General features: G+C 37.8%; 1 protein-coding gene across 2 annotated transcripts in view; it reads right to left on the bottom strand.

Annotated features, from left to right (window-relative positions):
- efr3a (EFR3 homolog A (S. cerevisiae)) overlaps positions 1 to 12,970 on the bottom strand; it is a 54,217-nt gene that overhangs the window by 34,427 nt on the left and 6,820 nt on the right. For both annotated transcript variants that reach the window (XM_051862029.1, XM_051862036.1), the window contains exons 3-4: positions 4,130 to 4,206; positions 1,521 to 1,648 (exon numbers count right to left, since the gene is read on the bottom strand). In XM_051862029.1, coding sequence (XP_051717989.1) covers positions 1,521 to 1,648; positions 4,130 to 4,206 — 205 coding nt within the window. The remainder of the gene's footprint in view (positions 1 to 1,520; positions 1,649 to 4,129; positions 4,207 to 12,970) is intronic.

Here is a 12,970-nt window from a genome sequence, read left to right as displayed (position 1 = left end):
AAAAGGGGTTTTCGCAGTGATGCCATAGGGAAAGATAACCTTGCTTTCCAAAGAACCCAGCGTTAAGTAGAGCTGAGATTTTTGTTCTCACGCATTATATTGATGTACTCTCGATATTTGTCATTAAAATAACCATAGAAACTGATAGTTGCAATTGCGTTTTTATTGGTTAAAATGTATGGAGAATATCTCGTGTTTTTCCGTGGCTGTTCGAGCCCTCGGGATCGGCGCTTATGGTTTCATAAACAAGGCCCAGTTCTACGCTGGATTTACAGATCGTTTGAAACTGAAAAATGGAGCGGTCACAGCGGTAATGATCCCGGTCATGAGTCAGAACCACAGGTGGTGAGTAAAACTGCTTCAAATGTCTGTTTTGTTGGCAAAAGGCACCTAAGTGCATATAAATGTAAACAATACGAACGTAGTGAATTCATAAATTCATTATTCATCATTCACTATACGCTCATTTATTATAGTGATGCAAAAGTTATCCATGGATAATGCGATGGTGTATTGCATATGTTTAAATATATTTGTTTAGCAGACCATTGATAGCTTGCAGCCGATCTCTACACAAAAGCTGCGCGTGCTTGTGACAGCTCGTCACTCTATCTCCGCTCGCAACGACACGCCACCAGGCACTCGGCTGTTTTTGAAAAGACTCGGTACAGCGTATGTATCTTTTATAAATATGATAAAACTCTGTAGGTACTTAAGATTAACATGGGATTGGCAGAAACTTTAATAATCTAAAGAACCTTTTCCACTATTAACAACCTTTTGTGCAGTGGAAAGTTCCCATGGTTTTAAAGGTTCTTAATGCAATAGGATCCTGAAGGTTTCACAGTTCCAAACTATTGGTGGAAGTACCCACTTTTTGGTGGAAATACCCAGTTTCAGCTTGGTTTTGCGCTCCTGGATCCAGGCACCGTGTTTGCAAAGTAGGAACTGGAAACAATTTTAGTTATAGGAATGCCTTTTGGAGGGACAAAATTAGCTCCTAATTCAGAGAAGGGCCTAACCCAGTACAATAGGAACTACCAGTGACGCATGCCATACGAAACACCGGCACCCCCCATTTTTAAAAAGCCATATAAACAAATAGTTGACATATAATTACTCCATAAACTCCACAAACAGCGTTGAATGGACCAACGGCGAAGTCCAGGAATATCATAAACGTTACGCTACGGAGTTGTTGACATTGTTGAATGGCATACCTAAATGACGTCACTGTCTGCCGGCTTACGTCATCTCAGAGTTCCTACAGGCGGTGCAAATGCAACCAGGAAAATGGCCCTAGTTGAACATTTTGTTCTCGGGGGACTGCCCTGAAGGCTAGTTCCTATAACTGAGTTTCTGTGTAACTACAGTGCAAAAGCTCCTATAGATGCCAATAAAGACCTTAAAATAAATAGTTTTATGGCCAGTAAGAAGTATTCATGGTACTTTTCAAAATTCACTCATCATTAGCAGGTGTGTCATAAAGTTCATTTTACATACATTTGTATGTGTCTTACCCGTAGCGATGTCGTACCACATCTCTGCTAAGACGTTCGGCTAGGTACGCTCCGATGCGGTCCAGCTTTTCTGGTGCCGACACCGCATAAAACGTCAACTTTTCCATATCAGATTTCACCAGTCCATCCTGAGGAACAAAAAAAGAACGATGAACATTTGAACTGAACTGAACTGAAGGAAATCTCCTACTGTTGTTGACCCCTGCACCCCTGGTCTGTAATGGTGCCTAGCAATGTCTACATAAAATATTTTGAAATACAAATATTATTTTAAAGTATTCAAAACTTTGAGTTTTAAAGACTGAGTAGAATATTTGAAGTGAATATTTTTCTGCTGAATATTTTGGAAAAAGTGGTTACCGTCTAACAGAAGGCGTCCTAAGTAGAAACTCACTTTTACCCAGAATCCCTTTAGAGAAATGAACTCCTGAAGCTCTCAAAGTGCTAATTAACTTAACACGATTTTAACGTACGGTACATAACATGGCTGTGGGGAATCTGAGTGAGTGTGTGTGTGTGTGTGTATGTCGGTGAAAACAGTCACACCCTCTCATGAGAATATTACTCACACTTAGCCTTCAGTGAAAACAATCGTGTGTGTGTGTGTGTGTGTGTGTGTGTGTGTGTGTGTGTGTGTGTCATTCTAATCAACAGAGCTGAATGTTAATGTGATGAATATGGAGTAACAGCAAGGTTAAAAAGCTTCACAGTATGTGTTGGTTTATATAACATATGGTATAGGCTATTCCTCAAAAACTGTTGAGAAGGTCAAAGGTCAAAATTAAAGCATTAATAATACATATTCATAACAACAGTGCCAAGACATTTCATCCCAACAATATGAATAACAAGCAACAGCTGCCAGTCAACAGTGCTTTAAATTTAGATTGATAGTCCAAGCAGCTTCTTTCTCATTATGCCGTGGCATTTACTTTACCAGGTCTCTGAGGACAGGAAGAGCCAATAAGAATATATTTTGATCACAGCACTTGAACTTGAATGCGCCTGAATCCCAGTGCATGAACTCTGATATAAACATGGTATTTAAAGATTTTATTGAAAGCCTCTGTCAAAAACCTGAGTTTATTATGTAAATGAGCAAGACTTGTTGACTGCTGAATTCTACTGTCTCCTTAAAGAAAATCAAGTTTTTTATTTTGTTTATATGTCATGTCTATGTGGTGTTTAATATGCTTTAAGACAAACAATGTTCAAATTTATCAGTCAACACCATTGCTGAGTATTTTCTCCTTAAAACTGCAGTTTACCAAAGACAGTCTCAAAAACGCAGTTTGAAACCACCCGTTTACTACCGTCACAAACATGTAAACAATCCCGTAAATGTGCGGGGCTTTCTCTACTGACTTTCTGTGGTGTTCAAAGCATTTATAAGGATGCTGATTTTTAGAAAACAGCTGTCTGACTCTCAGATTGTCAAACAGTAACACGGTTTGTATAACATTAGCAACACATTATTAGCTGTTTGATAACAGTCAAGCCAAAGGCTAATCATATCTGCCGTTGTAGAACGATACATAAAACGCATTATCATTCTGATACATTGACTTGTAGACGACCTTGTATAATTCGCTCTTTCTCTTCGTCTGAATCAGTTTCTGGTTCAAACATATATGGCTGAATTAAACCAATATTTCCACTTGCCATTGTGTAGTGTTTACTACAGTTGGCTAAGTTGTGATTGAGTGGAGGCAGGGACTAATTTGCATATTCATGAATCCACGTATACTAAATAAAGCAAGGGCGTAGAGTTACATTCAATCGATTTTAAGACATGAATTAATTATTTTCACTTGAAATACTTTTAAACATGTCAACTGTGATTATTAAAGATGATTATTAAAGGATAAAATTATTTACTGCAGCTATTCAACTACAGATAAAGTGAAACACTGATTAGGCAAATATTTCAGCCATTTTGAGATGAACAGCTAATACTGCTTGGCCAATTAACCATTCTATCAGTTACAAAATCTATGAATATTAAAGTAAAAAATTCTAATATTTTTTATATATTTGTTTGAATTTTGACATTTCATTTTATATTTTTATTTTCAATAACTATAATTTATGAAATTATTAAATAATTTATTTTTACTTATTTCAATTTTGTGTATGTCTCATTTGCTTCATAGCATGCATATATGAACATTATATATATATATATATATATATATATATATATATATATATATATATATATATATATATAATGTTCATATAGTATATATATATATATATATATATATATATATATATATTATGACATATTGCTGGCAATATACATATATGTATATATAGACAGCATTATATATTTATATATGTGTGTGTATATATATAATGTGTGTGTGTATATGTTTATATATATAAACATATACACATTATAAATCTTACACAATTTGTGTTTAAGAAAATGTAATAAATTCAAAATGTTTCAGAATCAGGATGTCTGACAAACTAAAAATAGCCTATGTGTACAGTAATGCGCTTAAAACAGAGGCCTAGCAGACAAGCTGGCAACCTGGAACATTTCATTTATTCCAATATTCCAGAATTTCATTACATTTCATTATGTTCCAGTGATATGTTACCTTGGGGTCCTCTGGGAAAATATTGTCCACTAGTCGCTTGTAGCGTGGTCGCAAAGGACCACAACATCCACACACACCTGTGAAAAAAGATAAGAAGTGTTACGCATACAATCTTGACTTTTTAAAATCAACTTTGTATGTTTTCTGTTCAAACTGCAGAAACACAAATGATTCTAGTGAGTTAGTGCATTTAATGAAATCCAAAGTGGCATTCTTGCATCCATCTAACTGTTTTGTAAATGTTTTTCTATTTTAACATGCGCTAGAAAGACGTCTTTGTTATGTTGGATCTCACAGTGTTTTTAAAGAGTCTCCTGCCACAGCACCACATTTTAAGATGGTTTGTCAAGTTAAAGAAGTTCAGCTTTTACAAACGTGCCTCGTGACACCAGCTTTCTGTTCCATTCCGCTGCAATGTATCTGGCGGTTTATGAAGGCAAGAATGGCCCTAATGAGCTAGGACAGATATGCAACATAAGCAGTCTGACACTATACATTCAGACTTCACCCACACAAGCCAATAAGAACTTCAGAATCTACATATGCATGATATTAAAATGAGCTGTCAGGACGAAATGTGTGCACTGATGAAAGGCACAATGCAAACTGCAGCGTGTATGTGTGTGATGCCACGCAGTTTGAAGGGCTAATTAATTATTAAAAAAAGTCAAAGAAGAAATCTGAGAGCAGCAGAGCAACCAGTACACACACAAACACACACACTTCTCATATTCAACACACAAGCTGCTCTGACAGTCCTTCACCAGCTAGAGCTGCAATTGCTCTTTCATCCAGTTCAACATGGATAATAAATCTGGATTGCATGTGCATGCATGTGTATATGCCAACAGAATGTGTTTGTGTACGTGTGTGTGTGCAGGGATTGTAAAGTGAGATGTGGAAAAGGAGCCGCCATTATCAGCTCAAACACCTGATCCAACTTCAGAAAGACGGAAAAAGCGAGAGATGCTGCGAGGGAGAGAAATAAATAGAAAGAAGGAAAGCGAAAGACAGCGGGCTAGCGAGTTCTACTGCAAAGTGACAAATGCATCAACATTCTTATTACCAAAGGGTGTGCAACAGACTTGTATTAATCATCAGGATCTCACACAAACAAACACACACACACACACACATAGATAGATACCAAGTCTGCTGAGGAAAGATCTCCTCTCCCAGGTGTGTCTATATCTGAAGGTTCCGTCAGCTTCCGAGCGCGGCACCTGTCTGTACCTCCTCATCATGACCTCTGTCGTTTGAGGACTCCTTTAGACTCCCAGAACCACAAACTTGGTCCAAACAGTGACCTTTCTGCCTCCTGCCACAACCCTGGTCTGAGACTCAGACACACCTGAACAGAACACCTGCACGAGGACTCGCCCTCTACTGGGACTGACAGCAGAACCAACCAATTACAGATGAATGAAGCAGACAGGAAGTTATGCTTACTGTGGCCTGTCTGTGAGGTTAGATAGAAATAAGACCATTTAGGCTACTGTTTGCTTTAAAGGATTAGTCCCTTTCAAATGAAACTTACCCCAAGCTTTACTCACCTTCAAGCCATCCTAGGTGTATGACTTTCTTCTTTCTGATGAACACAGTCGTAGAAATATTAATAAATATCCTGATGCATCCAAGCTTTATAATGGCAGTAAGCGTTACCAAACGAGTATGAGCTGAAGAAAGTGTCTTCATCCACATCCATCCATCATAAACATATTCCACGTGGCTTCGGGGGGTTAATAAAGGCCTTCTGAAGCAAAGCGATGCATTTGTGTAAATAAACAACATCCATATTTAACAAGTTATGAAGTAAAATATCTAGCTTCCGCCAGACCGCCTTCGGTATTCAAATTATGAAAAAAACAAAAACAGAACTGGCGTCGCGTCAGTTCCGTAAGTTGAATAGGTAAGGTGTAGGACGTAGCGTAAGCTTTCTGAACTGCTAGAGTTTTTCACTTTCTTCGTAAGTAGAATACAGAAGGCGGTCTGGCGGAAGCTAGATATTTTACTTCATAACTTTTTAAATATGGATTTTTTTTTTTTTTTACACAAATGCAACGCTTCGCTTCAGAAGGCCTTTATTAACCCCCCGGAGCTGTGTGGAATATGTTTATGATGGATGGATGTGCATGGAGACACTTTCTTCAGCTCATACTCGTTTGGTAACGCTTACTGCCATTATATAGCTTGGAGATCAGGATATTTATTAATATTTAGGATGGCTTGAGGATGAGTAAAGCTTGGGGTAATTTTCATCTGAAAGTGAACTAATCCTTTAACAAATAGGACGCTGAATGAATCTACTGCTGCTATCCTACTGCTAATAAAACCAGTTTGATATAACCAGTTTGGATGGAAAGGATCTCAAGCTGACTAGCTGAAGATGTTACTGTAGTACACCTATTAAGACATGGTACTTCCTTGAAAATAAATTCCAGCACAGTGCTACAACAACCATAATGAAATGACCCTTCACAACAGATAATTCTTTAAAATGAACTCTGTTACATATGTCAATTTTTCTGTTCAACAAAATACCTTACTCACCGGCTCAGCAATAAAAACACCATCTCTGCATCGCTTTTACAACATTTCAAATCCCTCAGTTCTCGACATCCCCGAAAAGCCAATGTTGATTCTTGTTTTATTACGAGCTCTGTCGCGTTCTCTTTTTGCCATTAGACTCTCCTCTGTTCTGCGTTTTTTTTGACTGGGTGATTGCCCGGCGGTTCGAAATTTAGCGTGCCTATATGCCACTCCTACAGCATACACACGTCAAAGTAGCTGGAGCAACTATTTATGGATATGACACATACGGGCGAGTGACGCATGTACGCAATTTCCTATGAAAACCATCCCATCAGGTCTAAAATATAAAAACTTGTAACAGGCTTACCATAGTGAACCAGGGTAAGACAAAAACACATTTTGGAAGAAGAAATGATGATTTATTGACTCATTATTTAAATTTTGTTAATTTTGAACAAATAAAAGTTACATAGTGCACCTTTAAAAAAGTGGGTACATTATTGGTTAAAAAAATTATATTTCCCTGCCCATATGAATTTGTTGACATCAGCAGACCAAAGGAAGTGAAGAAGCTTATATAATAATGCACACTAAAATGACACAATATGATTCGCTCTACAATAAGGATTTTTCTGCTGACCCAGTTGATATTTTCATTGATCAGATAAATAACACTGCATTGGTGACAAATCAACAGAATTTACAACAGCCAAGATCAATACATCATAGAGAACCATATAGTTAAGTTTGAAAGGCATAAATGGTACGTAAACATGATGAACAGAACATAACTGTCTAATAAGGGCTAGTGACAATTTTCACCAACTGGACAGCAATCCAGTCAATTTTGATTTCACATTTTTAAGTTTCAATCAACCCAATACTAGTTAACAAGCCAGGCTAAAACTATCAAATACAAAGTAAGAGACTATATAAAATAAATAATACTAATGCCAAGGTCATTCTGAAAACAAAATCATTGAGTTTTTGTTTTCTCCATCTACATTAGCACAAAGAAAGTTCCATTTCATAGCAGCCACGGCCAGCAGGGGGCGCTCACCCTGTGCAGGCCACCCCAGAGCTGGGTGCAAATCCTGCTTCCAACTGGTGCCTGTTGAATCCCCATTACTGCCAACACGAGATCGTCTGGGGAAATGAAGAGATTGATTCATTGCCTGCAGAGAAAATCCTCTTAACCTTATGTGGACCTGAAATAGCTTAAGAGTTTGAAGAGCAAGAGCAGAGCCTGAGAGAAAGCTGCCATAACAGAATTACCATCTATCTTAAAGAGAGACCATGATGCACACAAAATAACCTGTGGGGAGTAAATGCATCAAAAAAGTAACCTTAAAAAATACAACTTTCTGCTGAGAAATAAGCATTAGTTCTAAATATTTGCTTGAGTAAAGCTCACTTGAATTTATTCTATCTTTGGAAGTCAGTGTCCTAATGAAGACCTTCATAGAAAAACATCACAGATTGGGCAGATGCGTTTGGTTTCAGACACAGCCAATGTAAAGCCTCATCTGTCTAAGATTACAGAATTGTTGTACTCTTCTTTTAATGAATGTTTTACCTAGAAGGTTCCACCTGAGATTTTAATGTCTGACCACAGATGTGTGTGTGTGTGTGTTTGCTTTAGTGTGTGTGTGTATATACCCGGCTTTCTGTTCTTATTTCAAGCTGAAGACTATGATGTAAAAACCCATAATCCTTTGCCATCTGACAGAGTACAGGTAGAGTCCATACAAATACACTTTCCCAAACTCGACGATACACACACACACTACTAAATTTACCAGCATGGGTCGATGGAGTGGAGGGTAGATAACAAAATATGCATGAGCTAGTCAATACGGAGAGAAAAAAGGAAGAGAGGAGAGAGCAAGAGAAACGGAAAACCTCTTATCTCTTGCTACCATCTGACCGGTTTCACATTTGAGAGAAATTCAGCCATTTACACGCTGAACGTAGTCTGCACATTTGCAGTGCACTTATGAGATCATTACCCCAGTTACTATTTCCCATAATGCAATGCAACTGTCTCTAAACTTATAGCTTTTAAGAATATGACTGACATCTGGGAACACGGCAGGCAGCGACAATTTAGGTTACAACAAACAAAATCGTGCGTGCCATACTGTGTATTGGTTATGTAAACAACATGAAGCGTGTATGACATTTACTTAGGCAGTATGAAAATATGCTGTTTCAAACACATAATCCCTCTGTTTTTCTCTCTTTTTCTGTTTTTCATGTTTCTGATTAGTGTTCGACCAGTATGTTTTTTTTTCAATGGCTGAAGCCGATATTTAAAGATCTAAATGGTCGATACAATGGTGAAGGGAAGGTGACAAATTACATGTCAATGGTCAAATGGTAAAAATGCTTGTCTTGCCGAAATATGAACGTAAACAGTCTGTTGTATTGTTGTTCATTCAAAAATAAATTTGACCAAAAATAAAAAAGATTGGTGCGTAAAAGTGGAGACAACACTAACATGCACCAACATAAATTAGAAGGCTTTTAAACTACTCATGACCACCCTTTCATTAATTTATCATATTTTATTGTAGTAACATGTTGTAGCTACTATACAATAGTTTCTAGGCTGATATTTTTCATAGAAAGCACTGTAAATTGTTTTTAAAAATGATTAAGTAATGAGGAGCCATCAATGGTCTTACCTTTAATTCTAGCTTTAACAAATGCCACAATTACAAGAACTATGGTAAATTTTTATAAGGGAAAGTACAAAGTAGAATCAAGAGCTTTAAAGTTTGGACCTTCATGAATTATGCGATGAAAGGGCCCTCGCACCCGGGCTCATTGTCACCCGGTGGCCTTAGGAAAACTGAACAGTGGGCGATATTCATTTAAGCGGATAAATAGAGCAGAAATATGGCAAAGTCATTTTGATGCACCACAGTTCCTGCTGCCAGCAGGTGGCGCTTTGACTATAACTGAATATTGCCATGTAGTTGTCTTCAGGCCAGGACTATTATCAAACATGTGAAGTTTGGAGCAGATTGGACACTACATGCCCGAGTTACAACAACTTCCTGTTTCATGGCGAAATATCGAAATTGGTCAGGCTGCCACAGACAGTGAAAACTCAAGATCTTCGCAATTTAATGTCGCCAAGGCCTTTAGATTAGACTGACCAAATATGACGTCTGATTAAAGCTCTAGGAGGAGTTTGTTAAAAAACGTCTGGAAATGGCAAAAACTGCAAAAAGTTTGCAGAGAAAATTCAAAATATCTCACTTCCTTTTGGGTTTACAGATTTTGCACCCAGGGACTTTTTTGTAGGTATTGGGCTGTTACATGTGTCTACCGAATTTCATACCTGTACGTGAAACGTAGCGCGAAAGGCGCTTAATTGAAATTTTGTAGATGCCGCTATTAAACCATTTTGCCGCATCTAATTCAGAAAACCATATCAGACGTAAATTTTCACCACTTCTGACGCGTGTGTAAAGTTTCATGAGTTTTCGAGCATGTTTAGGCCCTCAAAAATGTGATTCATTTCGGAGAAGAATAATAATTAAGCAATTCCAATAGGGTCCTCACACCATCAGTGCTCGGGCCCTAATTAAGAGCCTGATGAAATGAAAACAATATCTGTTAAGTGTAGGATATAAGCATTTTCCTCAGCCATCTCTCTCTTTTTTTCTTCAAATCTCCCTCTTGCTCACTCTCTCTCCTCCCCCATCATGAGTGGACCCCCTACTGCTGATTGGCTACAAGTTTGTTGTGGTGCTCAATTCGATCCACTTTCAAAAGCGTTTTTTCAGAAATCGCTTACTGCACCTTTAACCCCCAATTTTTAAACCAAATATACAACGTTGCCTTTTATGTTCCACAAAAGAAAGACAGTCAAGCAAATTTGAAAGGACATGAGAACGGATGAGTAGATAAATGTTGGCAGAATTTTCATTTTTGGAAGAACTATCCCTGTAATTAAATGTAAATTTAGGGGCATTTGTGACCTAATGGTTAGGCCCTGTCCACACGAACACGGGTATTTTCAAAACCGCAGTTTTTTCTATGCGGTTTGGCCGTTCGTCCTTTTTTAGAAACTCCGGTTATAGCGTTGTCGTGTAGACGGTGAAACCGGAGATTTTAGCCAGTGACATCAGAGTGTGCGCTGTTATCTCCTTTGTTTGACGTCAGATTTTGCACCACTATCTCCTTTGTTTATGTGAGGCGAGTCTGTGCAATGGACAATGCAGCCAAAATATTGCTGCTAACAGCTAACAGAGCTTATAACATGTACAGATACATGCACAGCTCTCCCATTATATTGCAGAACAGAGGCGTCAGAATGCAATACTACGCAGGTCACTGCTTATGACAATGGGTTTTTTTTGTTTTTTTTACTTTGAATGAATATGTCTCGTTGCATTGTTTTGGTTTATGGAATTAATAATAATAATAATAATAATAATATTAGTAATAAATTGCTTAATGAAATTACAATGTTAATAGCAGCCTACCAGAACCAGTAATAAACTTTTTTCCAGGCTTCTGATTGGCCAATATGGCTTTTGACAGCGCTTCATAGCGTGTATTTAATTTTTTCAAAACCGTGCTTGTGTGGACGCAGTTTTTTTTTTTAAACGACAGAGGAAAAACTCAGTTTATAAGAATACCCGTGTACGTGTGGACTAGGCCTTAGAGAGGTCGCAGGTTCGAGTCTCAGTACCGGCAGAAAATGTAGGTGAGGGGAGTGAATGAACAGCACTCTCTTCCACTCTCATAACCCACAACTGAGTTTTCCTTGAGCAATGCACCTAACCCCCAATTGCTCCCTGGGTGCCGCAGCAAAAATGGCTCATGTTGTGTGTGTGCACTTGGACGGGTGAAATGCAGAGCATTGTATGGGACACCATACTTGGCTACACATCACTTTACTTTCACTTTCTTTTTTTCACTTTAAATAGATGGGATAAAACATCTGATTTGTGACAGCGTTGTCATTAATAATATAATAAATACTGAAAAAAAAAGAGAGAATTTTCATTTTCGGCCAAAATTAAACAGTGGTGTTTAATTAGTGCTCCTGTAACTACACATTTAAAGGCAAAAAAGGTAAAAATCTTTTTGCCAAATTAAATCACTACGACCTGACTATGACTATCACTATGACCTGAGAACATAACACCCTGAACAGCATAAAATTGAAGTACTGAACCTAAAAAAACAAAACAAAAAAAAAACATTTACTAAACCTTATACAAACCCTATACAGTTAGTTGCTTTTTCTTCATTTTATTGCTAGCTTTTAATTCATCAATTATGTTTACATAATTGAAAAAGGGCTAAATGTCATTTTAACTCAAAAACCAAATGGTCAATTAGTGAGATTAATCAGCTTTTCTATTTTTAAATTTATATGTATTTTTATTAATATGCTGACAACGTGCTGTGAGACTTAGATTTAATTTACATTAAGTGTTTTAATTGATCTACTTTAAATTATCACCGCTACAATCATACACATTCAGGATATCTTTGGCACAAAGGGGAACTAGTACTTCTGTTAATCAGCCAGGAAGGCTGTTATCGGCCAATGACTTCAAAATGGCCAAATATCGGCCTTGTCGATATATTGGTCAATTGTTCATTCAAATCAAGGCTTTTCCCCCTACAAATTTGCCATTTAAGAAATTCAAAACAAACTGTTAAGCTGTATATTTAAATATTTATATATATCATTCATGCTTTAAAATTTATGAAAGGAAGCAATCAAGGACAAACAACAAGCACAAACATACGCCGATCGTACCTACCAGCATCAGCGTTCTCTAAGTCCATGTCTGTGCCCGCTCACTGGACCTGGGAGACAATCGTTCTCTTTCTGTCTTACTATCTTTCTCTCTCTAGGTGTTGTACAGTGCAGGAAGTCTAACCATATTCTATAACACACACGCGCGCGCACACACACACACACACACGCATCTGCATGAGGACAGAGAGGTGTTTAATTCTGATGATGCTGATGTTTTGGCACACTGAATATTTCACCGCAGCGTCAACACGAGCATCTGTCTGAATAATGCCACCATGCACGCGCACATACTCTTGAGTCGACCAACACAAAACACACACGCCGCCGCTTTCCCTTGATGTTTTCCCTCACACAGAATCTTCACTAACACATCGTCCACTGCGCATATGAATGAGACACTGCTGAAAGGAAAGCGAGAAACACCAATACAAAACACATGACAGATCAAACGCACACAGACACACACAGATCAAACTCTCTCATGCACTCAAAACGACCAACGGAAGATCAAACTT

Source organism: Ctenopharyngodon idella, chromosome 2, assembly GCF_019924925.1.
Source record: "Ctenopharyngodon idella isolate HZGC_01 chromosome 2, HZGC01, whole genome shotgun sequence".
In the NCBI taxonomy this organism is placed as follows: Eukaryota; Metazoa; Chordata; class Actinopteri; order Cypriniformes; family Xenocyprididae; genus Ctenopharyngodon; species Ctenopharyngodon idella.
This window is presented reverse-complemented; position numbering and strand designations above follow the sequence as displayed.